The 25781-nt window shown below is 36.9% G+C and overlaps 1 protein-coding gene across 2 annotated transcripts in view; it reads left to right on the top strand.

Annotated features, from left to right (window-relative positions):
* SECISBP2L (SECIS binding protein 2 like) overlaps positions 1-25781 on the top strand; it is a 54520-nt gene that overhangs the window by 9668 nt on the left and 19071 nt on the right. The window contains exons 3-15 of one of the 2 annotated variants that reach the window (XM_058541535.1): positions 934-1258; positions 3134-3269; positions 7565-7794; positions 8081-8105; positions 8665-8780; positions 10628-10690; positions 14889-15023; positions 16761-16841; positions 17633-17800; positions 17938-18079; positions 21578-21747; positions 22556-22688; positions 24285-24447. In XM_058541535.1, the coding sequence (XP_058397518.1) occupies positions 934-1258; positions 3134-3269; positions 7565-7794; positions 8081-8105; positions 8665-8780; positions 10628-10690; positions 14889-15023; positions 16761-16841; positions 17633-17800; positions 17938-18079; positions 21578-21747; positions 22556-22688; positions 24285-24447 (1887 nt within the window). The remainder of the gene's footprint in view (positions 1-933; positions 1259-3133; positions 3270-7564; positions 7795-8080; positions 8106-8664; positions 8781-10627; positions 10691-14888; positions 15024-16760; positions 16842-17632; positions 17801-17937; positions 18080-21577; positions 21748-22555; positions 22689-24284; positions 24448-25781) is intronic. The other variant, XM_058541536.1, reaches the window with a different exon arrangement.

Here is a 25781-nt window from a genome sequence, read left to right as displayed (position 1 = left end):
TTGACAGAATGGCCAAATGTACAGTATGATAAATTTAATTTTTCTTACCAAATAATCTTTGAGAATTCATGAGTAAGCCAGCCAGTAGATTGTTTAAAAATATTCTTAGAATTACGGCATTGAACATTTTTCCCTTTTGCTTTGTCATGGGAATAGTGAGGAAAAGCGCTGTGCTCCAGCTCTCCGTGACCCCTCATTTGTCAGCAGCAACCTTGTGCGAGGAGGACTGCTGAGACAGGAGGAATCTTGCTGGGGCATCATAGGAACTGTACTGGAAGACGCTCTGATGCTAGGGATAAGATGGCAGTGGCCAGGCTTGTCTTTTTCTTCTTTTCTTTCCCTTGGACCTGGAGCCTGCTTCCATTGCCAAGGAGGGAGCCAGGAAAAGAGCTGGACTAGGCCAAGTGGTTAGGGGAGTATGGGAGAGGAGTAGGAGGCACTGAGACTGAACTGAAGTATGAGAGGTAGAAGAATCAAATCACCTATTATAATGATCACCTTACCCAGTGATGACCTTACCCTGCTTTTTGCAGAAGGCTGTCGTAGTTGTTAGCATTGGATGGGAACTTTGGATTACCTTTGTTGGCAGATCCAACAGCTAGGTGTCCAACTTTTAGGCAGAAATATCTTGAGGAGGTTGAGGGGAGAGTTACAAATAAGAATGGTATGTACTTTTAAAATTTTGGAATGCAGTAAAACTATCAGGATGAATTTCTGTATACTGTCATTTAAATTGTTATTACGTGTATGTAATAATCTCTAACTATAGCAAAGAAATTTATAAGATGGTAATTTTATCTCCTTTTTCAGAATCATTATGAAGCCACTGTTCTGAACTGTTTTTTCTTTTATTAAAATGAGTTAAGAGATTTTGTTTTAGCATTACTTTTAGACTTGTCAATATATTTGTTCTTTTTTGATTTGGTTTTACAGACAGTTTCCATTATATAACAATGACATACGATGGCAACAGCCCAATCCAAACCCTGCTGGACCATACCTTGCCTACCCCATTATATCTGCTCAGCCACCTGTTTCTACAGAGTATACATATTATCAGCTGATGCCAGCACCGTGTGCCCAAGTTATGGGTTTCTATCATCCTTTTCCTACACCTTACTCCAACACCTTTCAGACTGCAAATACTGTGAATACTATAACCACAGAATGCACTGAGCGTCCAAATCAGCTTGGACAGGTCTTCCCATTGTCCAGTCATCGAAGCAGAAATAGTAACAGAGGGCCAGTGGTACCAAAAGTAAGTGAATGATTTTAATTGACTTTTATGTTTGATATTTTTGTTGTTAATAATAGTATAAATAATTTGCTACTTATATTGATCAGCCTTTAATGCTGAATTTACTATAAAACATTTCATTCACTATTAAAAAATAGTCAAAGGTATAGCGTTTATAAGTAATTTTTCCTATTTTTTTATTGTTCCTCATTCTTAATTGGTGATATAATTTATAGTCGTCAAGTTCCATCAGAGTTTTACATAAACATAATGCATAAATATTTCCAAATTATGTTAATTTAGTGATAAAAATTGCATAGTGACACCAATATTAATAAGTGGTTAATTTGGAGTCTGTGCTAGCAGTGTTGAATGGCTAATACAATTCAGGATATTTCGGTCTTCAGAATTCAGCAGGAGATATGGAAAAGAACATTTGTGATTGATTAACTTTCTTCAACTTCATTGTTTCTATTCTTATGAATTTTTAGTAGGAATAGCAGTTTGTTCTTCAAAGGATGCTTTACCGTATTAAATGAACACAGGGTCTTCTAGGGCTGAAGAAAATGAAAGATAAATGTGTGAAACCACCTTTAGCCAGGACCAGCCTTTTGACTGGGGAAAAAAAAAAGACATGAAGGCCTTGAAATCACGAGAGAATTAAGGTTTATTCTAGGTAACTGTTTCTTAACTAAAAGGTTACTATTCTGTTGAGTCCTTAATATCAGAGGAAATGGGAGAAAAACCATCTTCTCGGCACTTTTGAGCTAATAAAGGCAAGGTGACTTCTTAGATGCATCTTATGACTGTATCATTAAGGAGCTAATGCTTTCCTAGATTCCATTAGCTCAGCTTCTTCAGTGAAAAGTCTTTGCTGTCTTCTGACATACTTTTTACAAATTAAAATACAAACAAGCAACCTCTGCTTTTAGTGTTCATTCATGGAAACACTCTGGATCAAAGGAAATCATTTTGAGACCTCTGGGAATCAAAAGAAATAAGTATTGAAAATAAGATAATAGTACATAACTTTCAGATGTTGAAGAAACATGATTTCTCATAGTGCATTACCAGCACTTGAATTTAGGAAGTTAAATTCAGAGTTCTATTATGTAATTTGCTATTAAATAATGAATACTCATATTTTTAAAAATGAAGGAAAGGATCAGCTATTTTATATTTTCTTTTTAAACTCCAAAGCAGAAATTTCTTTTGTACTTCATTGCTATCATAAAACTAAAATTTGGGCCGGGCCTGTGGCATAGCAGTTAAGTGCGGGCGCTCCGCTGCTGGCGGCCCAGGTTCGGATCCTGGGCGTGCACCAGTGCACTGCTCGTCAAACCACGCTGTGGCGGTGTCCCATATAAAGTGGAGGAAGATGGGCACAGATGTTAGCCCAGGGCCAGACTTCCTCAGCAAAAAGAGGAGGATTGGCATGGATGTTAGCTCAGGGCTGATCTTCCTCACAAAAAAAAATAAAATAAAAATAAATAAATAGTACTAAATTTAGCCTTTGGATAAGTTGCCACCCTTTCTATTACCCTTTTAAATAAAAATTTACCATCCCTTAAATGACATGATTATACTCCTATTGTTTATTAATTATTGAGAAAATTAAAAATGCAAGTAATTAAAAATGAATTCATATTTTATTAATCATAGTAGTATTAATGGTTATTTGAAAAATAGTGTATAAATGTGTGTATAATACATTATTTAGCCTATTATGATTGGCTGAAGATAATTTCATGAAATCCTAACACAGTAACTGTTTCCTCATGGGTTGGGAGCCACTAATTTGGAGCATACATTTAGGTGTATTTTATAGTGGATGTGTATTTTATAATGTTGAGTTCGTTGAGTAGGATCTTAATTTTTTTTTTTTATTTAAATCAGCAACAACTTTTACAACAGCACATAAAAAGCAAACGGCCATTGGTGAAAAATGTAGCTACTCAGAAAGAGACAAATGCATCAGGTCCTGATAATCGATCAAAAATTGTGCTTCTGGTAGATGCTTCACAGCAAACCGGTAAGGCAGTGGTTCTTCTATATACATCACTGATTTTTATCTCTTGTCATGTATTGACTTTATAATTGTGGACTGTACCACTTTTCAGGATTCTAGACATCCATCCTTCCATTTATCCTGCCACTTTGTGAAATTTTCTAGGAAGGATAAAACAGTCCATGTCCTTAATGTTCTTTCAACTTGCTTGCTGGCTTATGTACAGTTTTGAGCACAGTTTATGTTTCCTTATTCCTTTATAGTAGGGGAACAGTTCAGAAATCAGGGGTGGAGTTTTGCAGACATTATATAAATTTGAGGGACTCATTTTGGTAGAAATCAGAATTGTACATGTTTTTTTAACTAGATTAAAACCCTTTATAAAACCTCCTAATATCCTAGTAGTATCATTATAGAAAGAAGTTAGCAAGTTTTTGGTGCCATATTTTAGCATAGATCTGAACCAAATCTATGAGTGACACCTATATCTCGTCAAACAAAAATTTTGGACTAGTCGGATATCATTTTGTCAGAATTTTTTAGAGGACTGTATAAGCATTAATAAAACAGCTTTATCCTGGTAATAGATAAGAATTAATAGTCTTGCAATATTCCAGCTGTTCTTCTGTTTGTATCATGAAATTCCAATTTGTATCTCTGATCTCAGCTTAGTAGCTATAGAGTAGATGTCTATCTCCTTTCATCCATTGTCATTGACACTAGTTAAAAAAATCCTTGTTAATGATTCAAGGCCAAGAATTAGACCTGTTCAAAGGCACATTTGTTTTTTACCCCTCTGCAGTTTCCATTCAAGTGTGGTCTGGCTTGAAATGAATTAGATGGTGCATACTTTCTTTCATTTAGGCTGTACCTTTTCTTTTGGACATCTCTTGTTATCCTTTTACAGTTGCTTAGATCCATTAGGAGCAAGAAAGGATCTGGGAATCAGTTAAAAAACAATCTTGCTGATAGTACAGTCATTGTGTGGTTTGTAGGGCATAAAGCAGTGAGATTAACAGACTCTGACAGTGCTTGGAGTGGCTATGGAAAAGAATCATAATGTAATATATTACAAACTTTTCTATGTTTTGCTTATTCTTAGTCATAGGAACCCATTTCTACATGCTTTCAACCCTGGGACTGCTTTTAAAAATTATCCTTCTTTAGTCTGCTCGTTAAGTAAGCACAAGACAACCTTCTGAGGCATAAGAATTAGAAAATGAAAAGATGAAAGTGTAATTTGAGAAGAAGATTATACCTTCTATCAGTATTCTTATTCTTTATTTTCAAATTCTGAGAATCATACGTTCTATCAGTACTTTTATCCTTTAGTTTGTTTTTAATTTCTGAGGATTAATTGATATCAGTCACAGGTAGAATGAAATATTTTAGTTTAAATGAATTCGTAACAAATTTTTACTCGAACACAAGCTTGTATTATTTAATAAGAGTTTATTAAGATGACTGGATATAAGATAATATACAAAAGTTAATGGCATTTTGGTAGGCTACCAACAAACAAATTTAAGAAAAGATACCATTTACAATAGCAACAAAAATATAGAGTTTCTGAGAATAAACCTGACAAAAATGTACAGGACATTTATGCAGAAAACTATAACTTTATTATAGGGTGTTTAAAAAAAACCCTGAATGTCATGTTTCTGCAGGACAATTTGATTTTTCAAGTATCATTTTTCCCAAGTTAGTTTGTACATTCAATGCAATTCTAATCAAAATTCCAATAGGAATTTTTGGTGAATTTGACAAACTAATTCTAAAGTAAAGGAGCACTGGTCTGAGAAGAGCCAAGACATCCCTGGGAAAGAACTTTTCCTCTAGATATCAAGACTTATAAAGCTATCTTAATTCCTATAGGTTTATATAAAAACACAGTACACAAAAATTAAACAGAACAGAGAGCCTAAAAACAGACTCACATGTATGTGGAAACACATATATGGAGAATTTGACAGAGATAGCATTACAGATCCCTGATTTTACCCCATGCAAATCTATTCCAGAAGGATGAAGGACTTAATGGGAAAGCCACATGTAGAAGAAAATATAGGCAGACATCTTTATGACTGCAGGGAGGAAATGATTTCTAAAATTAAGAATTTCTGTTTATCAAAAGTGAGTGAAAGAACAAGCCAGAAACTTGGAAAAGATTTTTACCATGGATATAACTGACAAAAGATTAGTATGACGACAATAATTCATATGAATCAATAAGAAAATGACCCCACCTTGCCCTCAGGGCCCCTGGGACACTGTACTAGAGGGCTGAAACAATTTGGCTGGACTATAGGAATCTTTCCTTTGACCCAGTTGTCCCACTCCTGTGAATGTATCCAAATGGAATCTCCCCCTAGAAAGAAAAGGGACCATTTGATTAAAGATGCACATTGTAGCAATGCAACAGAAACACTGAAAACTTCTCAATGTCTGGTAACAGGTGACAAGTCAAGAGAAGTACGGGAGATCCACTCATTGGAATAATATGGAGCTTTCTTACATTATAAGTATGAAGAACATATACAAAATATTAAACAGAGCACAACTCAAAATTATATTGATGCTGTATAAAAATTATATATGGTTAGGGCTGGCCCCGTGGCTTAGCGGTTAAGTGCGCGCGCTCCGCTACTGGCGGCCCGGGTTTGGATCCCGGGCACGAACCGACACACCGCTTCTCTGGCCATGCTGAGGCCGCATCCCACCTACAGCAACTAGAAGGATGTGCAACTATGACATACAACTATCTACTGGGGCTTTGGGAAAGAAAAAGGAGGAGGATTGGCAATAGATGTTAGCTCAGAACCAGTCTTTCTCAGCAAAGAGGAGGATTAGCATGGATGTTAGCTCAGGGCTGATCTTCCTCACAAAAAAAAAAAAATTATATATGGTCAGAAATGTGGAAAAAGGAAAATTTGTAATTTTGTTGGGTTGGGAGGAGATTATGAGAGTTTTTTTAATGTCTTATGATTACAATTTGTGAAATATAGAAATAGGAAACAGACAACTCAGTAGAAAAATAGGCAGAAGTCAAACAATCCAAAAGTAAAATGAAGGAGTACTTCACAGAAGGGAAAACATTAGTGGTTAAAAAGCATCAGAAAAGATGCTCAACCTCATTATTAATCAGGAAAATGCAAATTAAATCCACAATGAGCCATCTATTTATACCCAATAATTGGCAAAAATTGTAGCCTAGAAGACAGCATCAAGTATTTGGTAAAAATGTGATCAGTGGGGATATTTATATCTTGCTGTTGGAGTGTAAACTATTTTAACCACCTTTGAAAATGATTTGGCATTACTAAGTTGAGTATGTGTATCCAAGTAAGGCTCAGCAGTATTTCTGGTGGAGAAACTTACACATGCACACATAACCATTCATGTGTCTGTATAAGAATGTTTACAGCAATATTGTTCTTAATAGCAGAGCCCAGAAACAACCTGTGTCCCATCAGTGGTACAAAGATAAATATGTTAGGGTATATTCATAAACAGGCACTCTAGGTTCCAGTGACAATGAATTACAGCCACATGCATCAGAATCTCAAAACCGGTGTTGGGGGTGTGAGGGGTGGGAAGGAAGTCACAGAAGAATATGTACAGTATGATTTCATTTTTATAAAGTTAAAACTGCAAAATTATATTTTTTATGTTTTAGGAATACAAAAATCTCTGGAAAATCTATTTTAAAAAGTGAAGGAAAAGGGGCCGGCCCGGTGACATAGTGGTTAGGTGCGTGCGCTCCGCTTCAGTGGCCTGGGGTTCGCAGGTTCGGATCCTGGGCGCACACCGATGCACCGCTTGTCAAGCCATGCTGTGGTGGCGTCCCATATAAAGTAGAGGAAGATGGGCGTGGATGTTAGCCCAGGGCCAGTCTTCCTCAGCAAAAAGAGGAGGATTGGCAACCGATGTTAGCTCAGGGCTAATCATCCTCACAAAAAAAAAGTGAGGGAATGATAAACACAAAATTCAGAATAGAGGTCACCCCTGGGGGAGGAAGAGGATGCAGTGGTGGAAGGGGGCATGCAGTGGACTTTGAAGGATTGGTGGTGCTCTCTTCAATGGCTGATGGTGGTTTGTTTTAGTATTAATTATACAAATATTTTATTCTCTTTTCATAATAAACACAGATTATAAACCAATTTGTCAGGAACATCTTACCTTTTGATGATCTTTTAAAAGTTTTCACCCTTTACAAAGTTAGATATCTTTATTTTCTTACAACCTTAATGTTAATTTAACAAGAATTGGTCAACTTGGTCCTCACAAAGAGTTGTCACACTTTCCTTGCCTTGTAGACTTCCCATCAGACATCGCCAACAAGTCTCTCTCGGAGAGCTCTGCCACAATGCTTTGGAAATCCAAAGGCAGGAGGAGAAGAGCATCCCACCCTACTGCGGAATCCTCTAGTGAGCAGGGGGCTAGTGAAGCTGACATTGACAGTGATAGTGGCTACTGCAGTCCCAAGCACAGCAACAACCAGCCCACAGCAGGGGCTGTGAGAAATCCTGATTCTGGCACCATAAATGTATGTAACATGGCTTTGGTTTCTTTCTCAGTCATCTATGTCAGTATTATCATTGTGTCCTCTGCTAAAGCCTAAGTGTCTATTTTCAGTAACAATTTCTATAGTAACAAGATAGGTAAAAATGTATTTTGTATATTTTATTAATATGAAAAATATTTATGGAGAAATATTTTTTCTAAGATTGTAATAATCATGCTTCACAGGACTAAATTGTGAAATGTTTTGCAAGGTATATGGTGTTGACTCTTAAGCGGAAAATAATTGTCTTTTTTGTTTCTATTTTTAGCATGTGGAATCACCTATATGTGCAGGTACTTATTTTCTGCATAGTAATTTTGCTACACTTTCTTCGTCCATGCCAGAGTTTTGCTTTTAAGCATGAAGCTTGCTGATGCAAAAAATTTAGCAATCTCTCAAAGAGATTCAAGTAAATTGGAAAGTACTACGGTTTTGCTGATAAAATTGAGAAAATAATAGCTGGAAGTATTCTGCAAGATGATATTTGTATTACTAAGACCAGGAATACCACTTAAAGTTGACAGGAAAATTTCCAGTATTACGTTTATAGTGACTGAATTTCCATATAGTCATGCACCGTATAGCAACGTTTCAGTCAATGACGGACTGCATGTACAACGGTGGTCCCATAAGATTAGTACCATGTAGCCTAGGTGGGAGTAGGCTGTGCCATCTAGGTTTGTGTAAGTATGCTCTATGATGTTTGCACAGTGACAAAATCGCCTGACGACACAGTTCTCAGAACTTATCCCTGTCGTTAAGTGATACATGACTGTACATGAAGTTCAGGGGCAATTTAGGTTTTGGCATCTTTTATAAGTAAGTCATATTTTTAAATCTCATTTGTTACAGGTGGTGTAAATTGGTCCAATGTAACTTGCCAGGCAACTCAGAAAAAACCTTGGATGGAAAAAAATCAGACATTTTCTAGAGGTGGAAGGCAGACTGAACAAAGAAATAATTCACAGGTGATTTGAATTAGGTTGGAGAAATTTGATTAGTGTGAGATGAATTATTATAAGTGGTATAGTGGTTTTGAAGGGCAATGTCCTTAATTTTTTGAGATGCATATTAAATTATTTTAAAGTAAGGTATTACGGCTGGCCCAGTGGTGTAGTGATTAAGTTCACGCACTCTGCTTCGGCGGCCCAGGTTTTGCAGGTTTGGATCCCAGATGTGGACCTGCGCACCACTTATCAAGCCATGTTGTGGCAGCGTCCTATATAAAGTAGAGGAAGATGGGCACAGATGTTAGCCCAGGGCCAGTCTTCCTCAGCAAAAAGAGAATTGGCAACGGATGTTAGCTCAGGGTTAATCTTCCTCACCAAAAAACCCCCAAAACAAAGATATCATCATATCTGTAACTTTAAAATGGCTTACCCAATAAAATTATTATTTAAATAATGAAACAGAATGGCAGAATGTTGAATGTAGGTGTGTGTGTATGTGAGTGTATATTGTACCATTTTCTACTTTTCTATGTTTAGGAAATGTATTTGGATATTTCATAATTTTAAAAAAGAATACCCTCCAGTCCTGCTTCATCTGCCATGACATGTTCTTTCTTTTTTTTTTTTTTTGTGAGGAAGATTAGCCCTGAGGTAACATCTGATGCCAATCTTCCTCCTTTTGCTGAGGAAGGTTGGTCCTGGCCAACGTCCATGCCCATCTTCCTCTGCTTTATATGGGACGCTGCCAGGGCATGGCTTGACAAATGGTGCATCAGTCTGCGCCTGGGATCTGAACCTGTGAACCCTGGGCCACCGAAGCGGAGCGTGTGAACTTAACCGCTATGCTACTGGGCTGGCCCTGCCATGACTTTTTCTTATTCGTATAAAAATCATTTCACTACCTTAAATATTGATTCTTGGAGCTTCAGGATGCAGCCTTGTCCATGTGTCTTTACTTGACTCTAAATACCACAAGCCACACGCTGTGCTTGCTGCAGGGCCATAGATGGATGGCTGCCTCGTGCTGTAATGTGGCCACACTGGACAGCTTCCTGGTCTTGGGGAGCAAGATCTAGCTGCAGGGGCCGGCCCGGTGGCACAAGCGGTCAAGTGCGCACACTCTGCTGCGGCGGCCCGGGCTTCGCTGGTTTGGATCCCGGGTGCGCACTGACGCACCGCTTGGCAAGCCATGCTGTGGCGGCGTCCCATATACAGTGAAGGAGGATGGGCACGGATGTTAGCCCGGGGCCAGTCTTCCTGGGCAGAAAAAGAGGAGGATTGGCAGATGTTAGCACAGGGCTGATCTTCCTCACAAAAAAAAAAAAAAAAAGATCTAGCTGCTGTACAGCGGAGCGAGTTACATACTGCCGTGAATTTCCAGTAACTGTCTTCCTGCATGGCTTGTCTGTGAAACCAGGGAGTTGTTTAGTGGTCAGCATTTTTCATTTTTAATTTTTGATAAACTTCCTGGATTCCTTAAATCTGGTTAAGGAAGTAAAGTTATGAATAAATCTGTGGATAATCTCAAAGAGGAGTAAATTACTAATGGATTAAGTGGACCAAATACTTGCCTGTTCCTTTTCCTCCCTGAAATAAAGTACTTGAGGTGTACCCTTACATTAATTAGGCTGTCAGGAAGGCCTCTTCCCTATGGTTATTGCTAAAATGAGTCAGTGTTGTTTGTGGCAAGCTCGTGAGGTAGTGTAGCTTTATTTGATTAAAAACAAAAGAGCTAAAACAAGAATTGTTATATAGATTAGATAAACAACATCTACAAAATGTAAGTGCTGAAAATTTACATTGAAATTTAACTGCTAGACCTGCCAAGTTCTCAGTCTCAGTACTGTTATCTTTGGTATCAGCAGTCCACTGGAGAGGAGATAATGCTGATATGTGTGGAAAAACATTTTATCCCTGCCTCAGAACTGGTATGGAATGGTAAAATTATGCAAATACAAATAGTATGTTAAGTTTTGTTTATTTCGTATCTCTTCATTCCAGAAGAACTGGAGCCAGATGTTGAACAATGTATTTGTTTTGTTTTCTACTTCTGATGCTGTGTTATACTTTTCTTAAGTATGTATTTGTTTGATTTTTGATGTGCAGAATGTTTTTTTCTTTTAAGTCAAATTATTTTCCCCTTTTGCAATTTCTGATTGTTTTTAGGCTTAAAAAGTCTTTTAGAAATCAAATAAATATTCACTTGTATTTTCTGCTACTTTATAGCATAATGTTTCAAGACTTTTATCTGAGATTTATTTTGATGCATGGTATAACGTAATGATATAGATTTTCAAAGTAGTTAACCAGTTGTCCTAACATTGTAATTCATTATTTTCTCTGATTTGTGTTGCCCTTTTAGTCATCAACTAATTTTTTATGTCTTGGGTACGGTTTCTGGGCTATTCCATTTATCAGATTTTTCCACCTGTACCATGCTGTTTTAGCTACTGTACCATGCATTGATTTTTAATACTTTTACCAGTGTCTTAACATTTGAAAAGGCAGATTGTTTCTAAACTCTGATGTAGCCTTAATTTTAAATAGTGGGCAGAATCTAAAAACTTAAGTTTTTAAAAATGGTTTTATTTTGTGAATAGGTTGAAAAATAAGAGATGAAAAAGGTTATACAATGAAAAATCTCATTATCATCCATCTCCCCTTGTTTTCTCCTCTTCCCTATATCTGTCCCACTTTGTTTAGTTTTTTGTGTATTTTCCCAGAGTTTCTTCATGTCATTATAAGTAAATACAGGTATGTGTATTGTGTTTTATCCACTCTGTTCTGTGCTCTGCTTTCATCACTTAACAGTGTGTCTTGGAAACATTTCCATATTATTACATAGAGGGCTTCCACATTTAACAACTTCTTACGTTGTATGGATATATTCTTGTTGATTTCTGTGGTCCTATCCATGGACACTTGAGTCGTTTATAAACTGCTGCTGCTATAGACATACTGCAGTGTCATTTAGAAGTATGTGTGTATAGCAGTAGAATAAATTTCTAGATAAGGGGCTGCTGGGTGAAAAGGTAAAGTCTGCTCTGTCATTTGGTAAATATCACCAGATTGTATCATTTTACATTCTCAACAATAATATGGAGAATGCCTCTTTCCATGTAGCCTAAGAAGTCATGTGTTTTCCGGATTTTGGATTTGTGCCAGTTAGGTGAAACTGGTGTATTAATGTAGTTGAGCATCTTTCCATATGTTTAAGGGCTGTTTGTATTTTTCTGTGAATTTGGTCATATCCTTTGCCCATTTTTTGTATCTTGATCTATTCCCCTTTTTTGGGTACATTTTTTATCAGTTGGATCAAGCTCATCAAATTTTTAAAATTTCTGGGAGCCTTTGGTCTGTAATATGAGTTGCAAATATTTTGCTAGGTTTTAATTTTGGTTTTTGACTTTGCTCATTATTATTGCCATGCACAAGTTTATTTTATGTTTTAAGTAGCATTAAGAAGTTTATTTTTATAAGTTGACTTTATTGTTGCTTTTTTTAATGGCTTCTGGGTTTTAAATTGTAGTTAGAAAAGCCTTGTCTCTGTTCCAAGGTTATAAAGGAATTTGCCTGTTTTCCTCTGGTGTGTTTATGATCTTGTTTTTTTACATTTAAATCTTTATTCCATTTGGAGTTTGTCTTGGTGGATGGTGTGAGATATGGGTCCTACTTTGTATTTTCCAGGTGGCTACCCAAATCTCCCAACACCATTTATTGAAAAGTCCACCTTGGGGGCTGGCCTGGTGGCGTAGTGGTTAAGTTCACGTGCTCTGCCTTGATGGCCCAGGCTTTGGATTCCAGGCATGAACCTACGCACTGCTTATCAAGCCATGCTGTGGCAGGCATCCCACCTATAAACTAGAGGAAGATGGGCACAGATGTTAGCTCAGGGCCAATCTTCCTCAGCAAAAAGAAGGATTGGCCACAGATGTTAACTCAGGGCTAATCTTCCTCACCAAAAAAAACAAAAAAAAGTCCATCTCTTCACTGATTTGAGATAACCAGGTTTATCACCTAATAAATTCCCATATATATTGAAATCTATTTCTGGACTTTCTGTTTTGTTCTATTGGTCGTTGAATTAATGTATCATAGGGAAAATGGATTACTTTTATGATGTGGCATCTTTAGGCAAAGAACCGTACGTCTTCCTGTTTAAAGTTATCTTTTTGTGTTCTGCAGAAGTGTTATACAGTTTTCTGAAAATAAATTTACGCATATTCCTCATACGTCAATTCCTAGTAATTTTTTCTTTTGTTATATAAATGGGGTGTGGAAATGTAAATCTTTTAATATTAGTTTTGTGCCAGTCATTTAAGAATCTTAATATATATTTGAGTCTTAATATATATTTCTGCTTTGTTTTGTTCTGTATGCCCACCTTTTTTTTTGATGAGGAAGATTAACCCTAAGCTAACATCTGTTGCCAAAAAGACTGGCCCTGGACTAACATCCGTGCCCATCTTCCTCCACTTTATATGTGGGATGCCTGGCACAGCATGCTGTATGCCCCCTTTTATCAAAAAAACTCTTTCTCTTAGAAGAAATAAAAAAAATGAGGTCATTCATTCATTCCGGGAGATAATTGAAATACTTAACGTATTTGGTCCTCATGAACTTGGTTGGGACCATTAGTTTGGGGGTTTTAATTTAATCCTGGAGCTTTATGTCTCCAAGTGTAATAATCAAGTTGCATTTGTTTTTTAAAAAAATTGTTTTAGTGTTTGTAACAGCACTAATGCATATATACTAACTCTGGTTTACAATAGGGCTTACTTTTTGATGTAATGCTGTTTGGAGGGCAGGTATGCATTTACTTTTTTGTGATAGTGACTGTACAAAGAAATGAGTTGTACTCAAGAATTATTCTCTTGCTTTTTATTCATCCCTATCGTGGGGCTTGATTATTAGTACTCATTTCAATGTTAATAATTTATGTGAGTTAAGTTGTTTCTTTAGTACCTGGACATTGTACATTGCATTTGTTTTACCATCCTTGAATGAGCTTCTTTTCATGAGCCAATTTTAAAAATGTTTTATGAAAATTTCTAAACAGACAGTAAAGTTGAAATAGTTTTACAAAGAATGTTCATATAGCTACCAGCTCGATGCTGTCTAACATTTTACTGAAATTTGCTTCGTCACACATGTATTGTGTGATGTCCCTCTCTTTGTCCATGTTCATGAGCCTGTTTTAAAATGAAGTAAATATTTAAAACCAGGAAACTGTTGGGTATCTGGAAAATTATCTAGTTTCTTAACAGGTGCTTATAGGTTATAGGAAGGAGCCCAGTGGTCACAGTGCATATTCTAAGGAAGAATTAAATTTGCTGTATGACTATCTTCTGGCCTATAGTTCTGCCGTACAGCCTACCTCCCAAAAGAGTATAAAAATTCTATTTCTTATCAGCAAGTCTTTTTAGACCAGTTGCTTAGCATGAGAGTTGCTAGGTGGCAGTCCAGGTCGTTGTGTGCATGTTTTTGATTTCATAAAGCCTGTATACCAGCACCTTCTGTCCAGGTCTGTTTCTAGTTGTGTTTATTGTTAGAATTTTGGGGTAACTCATAATGAAGATCATACTTTTCAAGTCTTCTAAGTGTCCTGGTTAAGATGGGTACTTAAGAGAGGGAACTTGAAATGTCTTAAGATTCTTAAAACGCTTAATGTGTTTTTTTCTTTTTTTTTTAAGTAGGATGCCTTTATTTTCTTTTTTGTGTGTGTGAGGAAGAGCAGCCCTGAGCTAACGTCCGATGCCAGTCCTCCTCTTTTTTTGCTGAGGAAGGTTGGCCCTGAGCTACCATCCATGCCCATCTTCCTCCACTTCATATGGGACGCCGCCACAGCATGGCTTTGACGAGTGGTGCATCGGTGCGCGCCCGGGATCTGAACCTGCGAACCCCGGGCCACCGAAGCAGAGTGCACACACTTAACTGCTTGCACCACTGGGCCGGCCCCTGATGTGTTTTTTCTTGCCCTTATGACGATTGAACATTTTGCAGATTTCTTAACAGGATAATAATAATTGATGTGATTATGTTATTATTTATGTAAGTATGTTATACTTCAATAAAACATTTACTTAAAAATAATAAGACGTGTTTTTTCTTCTGGGCTTTACTTAGGTTGGATTCAGATGCCGAGGACATAGTACTTCCTCTGAAAGAAGACAGAATTTGCAAAAGCGACAAGATAATAAGCAGTTAAACCCCAGTCAATCTCATAGAGGCGACCCAAATTCTGAGTCTTTATATTTTGAGGTATTTTTTTCAAACTCTATTTGTAAACTTACAGCAAATGTTCCCATTAAGAAATTAATTTTCTTACATTATGATAAGTACTTTTTATGTCTTAACATGTGACTCTACTATTAGATTGTAAATTACTTAGAAGTATTGGTTGTATATAGTCTAACATTAACTTTACTAATGCTTACTTTTATAAATTTTTGTCATGAGTATTCATCATTTTGAGATAATATGTAGAGGTAGAACTTGATTTTACATGGATTTCACCTAGTATGAAAATTTCTTCTTAATTTTTATTGTTGTTCAGTCTACTTGTCAAGTTTTTCAGATTTGAATAGTTCAATTTGGTTAATTTGTGTTGCTAGCCAAGAGAGTCTTGGAGAAGGAGGAAAAAAGGCTATTTTACTTTCTCTAACAGGCAGACAATTTATATTCTAATTGCAGTGTTTCTATCATTTCTTCATCTAAGTGGCTCTTGTCAGAGGCCTGTAAAGTAAGGTGCTCTGGATAATACGTTAAGGTGAATAAACACACTACCCTTCAGGAGGTTGCTGTGTAATAAGGAATATAGGTGTATACACGCACTATACTTGATTGAGTGTGGTTGGAGTGGAAAGGAGAGACAAGTCCCTTTGGGTTTGGGGCAGGGTAAGGATAACATTTTGAATAGATTTTAAAGAATGAGTAAAATTTGGTTGTGTCAAGATGGTGAGCAACATCCCAGGTAACTCATTTGAGTAACTCATTTTTGTTGGATCGTAGTTTCTATAAAATGGGTTAATAGATGGAGATTAAACTGGAAAACGTGCTTGAGGCCAGAGGCTAGAGATGACTAATATGTTAGATAAGCTTAGTAATCGATCTGCAGCACTTGAGAGTACATCTTAATTATCCTATCAAGAACAGTACGTGTGGCAGATTTATTATTTGCACTTAAGCATAATATTGATTCCATTCTTACATTTAGTTAAAGATATTCGATAAAATTTTCTATGTTAAGGAGGATATTAGTTAAGAAATTACTTTGAGTAGGAAGTATTTTTTTAGTTTTTATTTTTTAACTTTTGACCTTATTGACAGGTGTGTGTAGTAATGCAGGACAGGGAATATATTAGTGAAATTCATATTAAGCCATCTGTTTAAATGTTTTCCAGATTATCTGAAATGTGATAAAATCCTTTTTGAATTTCTTTTCAGTTACCTACCCATCTTAGGGTAGAATCAATAAAAATGGAGTAGTAGATGCAGAAATCTGAAGGCTGGACATGTGTGGATATGCCCCTATCCTTGAATAATTAAATTAGCTGTTTTAGCATGGAGAAATGAGATTGTATTTTTAAGACTGACTTTAAATAGTTCAATATTAGAATTAAAAAAAAAAATTCTCCCGCATTTTTCATTACTCTTAAGCATTATAAAAAGTTTTTCTTGGGGCCAGCGTGGTGGCACACGCAGTTAAGTGCGCGCGCTCCACTGCGGCGGCCTGGGGTTCACCGGTTCGGATCCCGGGCGCGCACTGATGCGCTGCTTGGCAAGCCATGCTGTGGCGGCGTCCCATATAAAGTGGAGGAAGATGGGCACGGATGTTAGTCCAGGGCCAGTCTTCCTCAGGAAAAAAAGAGGAGGATTGGCAGATGTTAGTACAGGGCTGATCTCCTCACAAAAAAAATAAATAAATAAAAACTAAAAGTTTTTCTTGAGTTTATTGCTTTGAACTCTGTTTTTACTTAAAATGTGAAATTATTTCAGGATGAAGGTGGATTTCGAGAACTAAATGAGAATGGAAATGCTAAGGATGAGAATATTCAACAGAAACTTTCTTCAAAAGTAGTAAGTGACTCTTTTTAAAAAGATAAGTCAAATAGAACATGTTTTGAACTATGGCTATGATGTAAAGAAATATTATAAGTAAGTATAAAGACATGTGAGGCAGCGTGGTATAGAAGAAACATTGTATTTAGTACTTATCTTTAACATTTCTTTTCAGCATAGCCAGAACAAAGACACTTTCCTGTGAGATCCACAGTTCAATTACAGATAAGAAAATACCATTAATTAAGTGTCATAAAACATACAGTCCATACTGAAATTTCCCCAGTTGTTGCAAAACTTTACTTTGGAGTTATTTTATTTTGCTTTCAGTCCAGGATTCAGACAAGTATCACCTGTTGCATTAAGCTGCTTTATCTCTATTATTTCCCAGTCTAGAATGGTTCTACCGTCTCACTGTGCTCTTTTTGACATTGAATCTTTCGAAGGGTCTAGTCCATTTATACTGTAGAACGTCCTACCTTCTGCATTGTCTTTCTTTTTTGTTTTGTGAGGAAGATTAGCCCTGAGCTAACATCTGTTGCCAGTCCTCCTCTTTTTGCTGAAGAAGATTGGCCCTGGGCTAATGTCCGTGCCTGTCTTCCTCTACTTTGTATGGGACGCCGCCACAGCATGGCTCGACAAGCGGTGCATCAGTGCACGCCTGGGATCCGAACTGGCGAACCCTGGGCTGCCGAAGCCAAGCGCGTGAACTTAACTGCTACGCCACTGGGCCAGCCCCCTGGATTGTCTTTCGTTATGATTAGACTTTAGTGGAATCACTAACAAATGTTTTTCTCTGGTTATCATAGTTGGATGATTTACCTGAAAACTCACCAATCAACATAGTTCAGACTCCAATTCCCATTACAACCTCAGTTCCTAAACGTGCAAAAAGTCAGAAGAAGAAAGCTTTAGCAGCAGCTCTTGCCACAGCTCAAGAATATTCAGAAATAAGTATGGAGCAAAAAAAATTACAGGTACATTTTTATGTATAAATGTAATGGTTTATTTTTCTAGGTTTGAGGAGATGGACAGAGTGACAAATATAATCATCTTAAATTGCCACACTTTTGTACTATAACAAAAAGTAAATGTTTTCATGTTTACCTTGCAGGAAGCTTTATCAAAGGCAGCTGGAAAAAAGAATAAAACCCCTGTGCAGCTAGATTTGGGGGATATGTTAGCAGCTCTGGAAAAACAACAACAAGCAATGAAAGCACGGCAAATTACTAATACCAGACCACTGTCATATACAGGTGATATCATTAGTCTGAGCAGTTTGCTATTTGGCTTTGGTAATATATTTTTATGTTGTTAGTCTAAATTTTATATATAAACCTAGAAAAAATCCAGAGTCTAACTACTCACCAGCTCCTCTCCTGTCACTCTAGTAGCCCCTCATCATTGTACTGCACTGTAGTAGCCTCCTGACAACTCCCTGCTTTCCCTCCCTCTATCCCTGGTCTATCTTAAAAGGAGTGATCTTTTTAAAATATAGGCTGGATTATATCACTCCACTGCTCAGAACCCTTCAGTAGCTCTTGATCTCGCTTGGCGTGAAGTCAGAGTCCTGACTAAGGCCGTATCTTAGATGACCCTATTCCCTTTTTGCCCTCATCACCATTCTTTCCTGGCACACACCGCTCTAGCCACGTTAGCCCCCTCACTGTTCCACAGACACACCCAACGTGCTCCTAGCTCAGTATCTTTGTGCTTGCTATTTCATTTCCCTGGAACTCTCTTTCCTCAGTTATCGGTATAGTTTGTTCCCTCAGGTCCTTCAGGTCTCTGTTCAAATCTCAGTTGGTGTACATTTTGAACCAAGTATTTTTCTTCTTCTTCAAAAGAAAATCACAAGTAATTTGGCTTTGTACCTGTTAAATTATCCAATATACAACCAAATGGGAAACAGGAGTTTTGATCAAATTGTGTGTGTGTATGTGTGTGAGAGAGAGTGAATGAGAATGAGAATGATCTGGCTTTTTACTGAAATAGTAATTTATATTTTAACAAACCTCATCAGATTTAGAGCTCAGCAGCTCTGAGGTGCTCCCTCATTTCTTTTCATAGTCTTTGTTTTAGAGGATGAGGAATAAGATGAAGGAAAGGGAAAGGCACCAACAAAAAGCACTGATGATGAAGAGACAGAATTGAATTTTCTGTTTCTTCTGGTCCTATCTAAAAGGTCTGTTGTTTTACACAAAAAGCTAAGTAACAGTGTATAACTTCAATCCTGTGTGCAAAATGTTTAAACCTATGGCTAGTTACCCATCCATTATGAGCCTTAGCTTTGAATAACTATTAGTAAAAATAATATTGAGTCCATGCACAGCTTCAGAGGTCCGTGTCATTGAGAGGAGAGAGGCAGTGACATCTCACTCACTGTGAAGGGCTGTAGGGAAAGGAAGTGAGAGTTAGCGTGTTCTGGAGGCAGTGTGGCTTTGTGACTGCCATCAGAGGCTCTGGGGTTGAGCTGCCTGAATTTGAGTCCTGTTCCTTCATGTATTTCCTTGGCAGGTTATTTAACCTTCCTGTTCACTTTCTGCACATTAAAATGGTGGTAATGATAGTACCTGCTTCAGGATTGTTTTGAGGATTAAATGAAATAATACAAGTAAAGTGCTTAGAAGAGTGTCTGGGTTATAGTCATTCAATAAATGTTAACTAATTATTATGGAGAAGAGAGTGTTAACCTGTGATACTTTGTTCAAATGGCTTATTGTTACAACTTTGATCCATTTAGCAAATGTTAATGTGTGCAAATGTAAAATATCTACCTGCAAAGCATGGTGTCAGGAACTGTTGGAATTACAGATCGGATTAAGATAGCCCTGTGGTCAAGAAGTTTATAATCTAGAGAGAAAGGCAAACACAAATAACTGATAAAAAGCAGCACCTTAGGAAAGATACCAGCAAACTTTTATGAACTGGCAGAAGAGAGAGTGATTTATGTCAACAGGGAGGTATGGGGAAGATGTTATAAATGACCCATATATGGTAGCGTTTGGACTGGGCTTTGAAGGGGGAGTAGGATTCTTGAAAGATAGAAATGAAATTAACCTCTAACCTATCACCAGTGTGTAAATTGGAAAGCGTTAAGGCATCAACTTTCTCGGGAAGTTCAAGAAAAGGATGAGACTGTGGTAGAGATGAAAAAGGATTGTAAGGAATTGATAGGGTTTCTTTTTTTTTTTTTTAACTGATGGAATGTGGAAACGGGTCAAAGATGACTCCAAACTCTCGGACTTGGAGGATTGTGGTGGTGGTAAGGGCTAAGATGATACCAAATAAGATAGGGACCATGGAAAAAGAATTTTGTTGGGAAGAAAAGACCCTCTTGTATTTGAAATGCTAGTTAGGGAGATGCTGGTGGTTCCTATTTAACACATAGTTATGAGTGTACAGTTCAGTTTAGAAGTCAGGGAGTTTCAAACAGAGATAATTATTGTAGTTGTGGAAATACGTCAGATTGTCAGGGGAAAGAAAATTAGGAAAAAGATGTTCAGGGATAAAGCCTTATAGAATGCTCAGATTTAAAGGACAAGAGGAAGAAGAACCAGAAAAATAGGTTTGAAAAAGAGTGAGAAAAATGGAATGGAATGTCATAGAAGGCGAGGATAGAATTTTGAGCAAGAGAGTATGATCTTTGGTACCAAATACTGAAAAAACTATTAATAGAGTGAAGACTCAGAAAATTCAGTTTGACAATTGCAAGGTAGTGTGTGATCTTGACAGGAGTAGTTTCAAGAGAGTGGGTAGGGCAAAGGCCAGATTGTAATGATTTGGGAAGTGATGATGAGAAAGCAGACTATTCAGAAGTTTAACAGGAAAATGATGGTACCTTAGCTTGAGGGGAGGCCAGTGAAGGGAAGAGTTTTGTTTGTTTACCTTTTTTTTTCTTTTTTTTATACAGAGGAGATTTTAGCTTGTTATTGGGAGTTAGGGAAAAGAGTCAAGGGGTAAGGAGGAACTTGAAAGATGCAAGGGAAAAAGAAGAGAGCAAGATCCTCGTGGAATTAATCCAGAGATGGGATTAAGAACAGAGGTGGTTGGTGAGCCTTGGACAGGAGTAAGGATGCCTGCTGCATCCTCTCAGGTGGCTTTATAAGTTTATATTAGAGAGTATCTTCTCAGGGAAGTGGCAGGAAAACTTCTCTGCTAGAGTGAGAAAATTGAGATTAGAAAGGTCTAGGACTTCTAAGGGATTGGGGGTAGCCACTGGGGAATGAGAGTATCAATCAGGCATAAAAGAATTGCTGAATAATACTGATAGTGCAGCTGAGGGGGAAAATCATCCTTCTTTATGGACAGATTGAAATGAGGAGAGGAGTGGAAGACTACATATCTTATATAAGGGTGATTCTTATGTAAGGCAGAGTCAGTAGGAATAAGGAGAGGTGCAGACTTTTGATACTTGAGAGGTAGAATCGTTCTGATTGAAGACCAGTTGCAAGCACGTGTCACGCGTGAGGGTTGCTGCAGTAGAGAAGAACTAACAATTATTTATCCCTCTTTTGGACCATGAAATTAGTTAATTCCATTGGCTTTGTCTTCTTTATCTTATGGAGGCTAAAAAGATGGCTAAAAGCTGTATCTGAGGGACACTGCACGGCCATGTACTGCTCCTACTAATATGGTGTCTTTTTTCCCCATGAGAAGAGGAAGTTGTTGTTTTTGTAGATTCATCATTTAAAAATTTGAAAATATATGGAGTTGGCCATAATAGTAAAACTAATGTTCTTGTTTGTTTTTAGTGGTCACTGCAGCTTCTTTTCACACTAAAGACTCTACTAACAGAAAACCTTTAACCAAAAGTCAGCCCTGTTTGACATCCTTTAATTCTTTGGACATTGCTTCCTCTAAAACGAAAAAAGGAAAAGAGAAGGAAATTGCAAAACTAAAACGACCCACAGCACTTAAAAAGGTAAACCAAAATCTGAGGGTGTTTATTTTACAGGATAAATAGGGTTTAAATCTGTTTTGTAAAAGTAGTGACAGCGTTTTAGCCAGTAGATTATTGTGAAATGTTCATAGGCATCTTCACGATGAGTAGTTGACTTGAGGTTGGGGATGTCATCAGCATCAGCATCATGATATCTTTCTGTGTTGAACAAGGCCCTGGAGAATGAATTCTTTCTATAAGGTTAAAAAAAAAAAAGTTAAACATTTAACATCCAAAAACATTGGATGCTAGGAATCAGAAACCCTGGATTCTAGTACTAACTTCAGTGCTTTTTATGTAGTTTTAGGCAAATCTTTCTTACCTTCATCTTCCTCATCTATAAATCAGGAATAATTTTTGCTCTGCTTAACTCAGTATTGTTAGGAGAAGCAGAATGAGATAATCCATGTCCAAGTAACTGAAAACTGCAAAATGTAAATCTAATGTAACTATATAACCTGGTTTCCAAACTTATTTTATCCGTTTTTGGGGAAATTCTTGTTTGTCAACCAGGATTTAAAGAATGAAGCAGATGTGGTTTGATAGCTGTAGTATTATATAGCATAATTGTCTCTGTTTAGAGTATAGTACTTCTTTCAACTACAGTTCTTAAAATTACATTTATCTTTTTGCCAATCAGTTTCTACACGGGCAAATAAACACATAGCCAACCAAAATCCTCGTGTTCATTTTTACGTGAACTGCTATACCTGTGTAATAGTGAACATTTTAATCATTCAGTATGTACTTAAAGAGTGATCAGTAATTAAAGACTGGTAATGACTTTTAGGTTATTTTGAAAGAAAGAGAGGAAAAGAAGGGCCGGTTAACTGTGGACCACAATCTTTTGGGATCTGAGGAACCAGTAGAAATGCACTTAGATTTTATTGATGACTTGCAGCAGGAGATTGTTTCCCAGGAAGGTAAGATCATCCCTTTCCCCTTCTTCTTGTGGACTAGTACAGAGTATTTTAAGATAGGTAAGCCATCCCTAGTTACACTCCTAATTGAAGGATGTGCTCCATATTTAATCTAAATTTATTTTTGAGAGTGATTTATTTTGAAGATGCTTCTGTAGGGAGATTGTTAAAAGGGGTTAGGGGTGGGTATTAAATAGTAGGTCTATGGCATTTTTGAAATATAAATCCTGGATTTGTTGTAAACCTTCATAAGGTTTACATAAGTTACAGAGATCTCCTCTGTAACTGTCACAGTTCTTTTAATTTCATTGTCTTTTATGTCCAGAACACTATTGGCTGTCTTTCTTCACAGGACTGTTTTTCATTGAGTTGGTTTTGTGGATTTTCTTTCTTGCTTTCATGGAATTAATACATATGCCACAATGAGTCGAGAATTGCAAAGCCTGTTGCAGTGCAGAGTCCCATTGATCAGTAAGATTCAGTTCCATACAGTAGCCAGCACATATGATTTCAGTTGGGACCTTAGCAAAACTGCAGATTGCTTCTAAAATTTATACTACTGTGGAAGAAAGATTTTAAAAGAGACCTGGCTATGTCCCTTTTTCTGCTGGTATATATTTATTCTTCAACTTTTTGCAACACACTTAAATCTCATTTAAGTAGCACTGTCCCATTGTGTTTAGAAAAATGAATTTACTTCTATGTATTGTTCAACTATGACATGTTTGGTTAGGATTCCCCTTTACTCTCAATTAAATATGACTGCCTTTGTATTTAGGTGTCTCTCTCCATCCATTCAGTCAGCAAGTGTTTATTGAACACCTACCATGTGTACTTTAGTTACTGGTGAGGGGATGGGAAGATCAGGAAATGTAATAAAGATATATAGTGGACTGGTCCTGCTACAGAAAGCTTACAGTCTGGGAGAGAGATAAGATATATGTGTAACTTCACTAGTTAATGGACTGGATATGCAAATATTAACTCATTTCCTGCATTTAGCTGTTTAGGAAAGAAGCAATAACTGAAGGAGGCAGTCAAGTCAAGAGATGGCATCTAAAAATGTGGCTGCCTGAGCACAGAAGCAAAGGTCAAATGAGGGAGGAGCTGGGGTGGTGCCTGGAGAGTCAGGAGTGGTGTGGAGAGAATGGTGAGGTAGAATTCATCATTGCCAGCAGCCATGGGAATTTTTAGATAGTAAAAAACAGAAAATGATTTCTGAGAAATAGGTGGAAAATAGAGATGGAGGAGATGAGTAATATCATCTGAAAGAGGTGCAGAAGTTGATACCTTTGTTCTTCCGTTTAAATCCTCTAGGGATATATGTTTTAGATAATTTGGTCTTCTCTCGTTGTCTCTGGAGACTTGTAGCTGTGCTCTATTTTTAAGAGTATATTTTAGTAGATAATAGAAGACTTCATTTTCGTAGTGTAGGAGAAATGTTTATTTGTGATATGAACAATGCCCAACTTGTTAGCTGCTGAAGAATTTGGAAGTGATACAAAAGACAACTGCCATTCTAAATTGTGTTGATTAATGGAGAGCTTTTCAGCATTTGAGGTTTCTAAATTCTTGTCCCCGAACCCTATGTCTCCACAGATACTGGACTGAGCATGCCCAGTGATACTTCGCTCTCTCCAGCAAGTCAGAACTCTCCGTACTGTATGACACCTGTGTCACAAGGCTCTCCGGCTAGTTCCGGGATAGGCAGTCCAATGGCATCTTCAACAATAACCAAAATCCACAGCAAAAGATTTAGAGAGTAAGTTGTAGTCTCATTATTGGGGTTGAATAGTTTAAGTATCTTGATTATAGTTCTGAATATAATTTTGTCATTGTTACTCGGTGAGTTGAGTAGACAAAACACCAAAGATCTTTAAGTTCTTTGAGATTTTGTTTAATAGCTGGTTTTATTATATTTAAAGCGTTTGCCTTCCATCAGCTATCAGCGTTCATGTGCAAGAGGTTTGACAGTAAATATATTCTCTTTATATCATATAGCATTTATACCCTGGAAATTTGGGCTCTTATATCTTGTGTATAAAATGCCATACTGTGAGGTTTTCCCTCTCCAAGTGCTTTTGCTTTTTTGTTTATATTATTGGCCTTTCAGAAAATCTCTCTAACCAATTAATAACAAGTTTCTAAGACCTTATTACATGAAGTGAACGTATTACGTAAAACTATTTGTTTTTAAGTAAATATTTCTAAGTTTTAAAATGCCCATCTATGAATAACCTTAAACTAACAATTATTGCTGTGAAGGATTTTAGAATTTTAAACTGTGTGTAGGTGAATTAATTTTACCTTTAAAAATGACGTATGAAAGAATCCCAGGGTGAAAGTAAAATCTGTGTGATTCCAGACCGCATTGGTGTGTTCTCTTCCTTTTCTTTATACTATTTCTATTGTTTTTGAGCAAATTCTTGCCTAGATTTGGGAAGCTAATTAAATGTCAAATAACAGATGTGGAGCAAGTGAAGTACTTGGGGAATAAAATGTTATGTATGTATGAAATAAACAGCTTGAAAGATAAAAACAGTTGAAGAAAATTGCATTTTTGATGTTCTATTCTTTAATTACATTCTTTAATTTTGCATACTTTAACTATGATAGTTAATTTTTCCTCAATGTGTCCAGTTATATCTTCTGAGGTAGAGTCTCATAATTATTTAAACATTTTTCACATAAACATAAAAACAATTCCCCAAACAGAACATTTTTTTGCACTAAAGAAGGGCAGGCCTAGATTTTTCCACTACATTATGTAGTTTATAAGTGGATATTTGCTTGTCTGGTTATTCCTAGATTAGAAATTACACCAGTTCTCCTTAAGTGCCATGTGTGGTAGGGATGAGGGATGAGAACTAGGAAATTAGAGTCCAAGTTAACTTGGAGGACTTCCTTATCCCTGAAGTTAAGTGCTATAATGGCCTCATGCTTACTTCCTTTCTGTTTTTTGCATTATAGCCATACATGATGTCACAAAGAGCCTCATTCAATTGCTTTGCCTGATACCAGGGCATGTGACTTTTATCTCTAGGCCTCTTGGTTTTTGGCCTCAATTTAATTGTTGATATTGAGTTCATCCTCCAT

Source organism: Diceros bicornis, chromosome 5 (genome assembly GCF_020826845.1).
Source record: "Diceros bicornis minor isolate mBicDic1 chromosome 5, mDicBic1.mat.cur, whole genome shotgun sequence".
NCBI lineage: Eukaryota > Metazoa > Chordata > Mammalia > Perissodactyla > Rhinocerotidae > Diceros > Diceros bicornis.
This window is presented reverse-complemented; position numbering and strand designations above follow the sequence as displayed.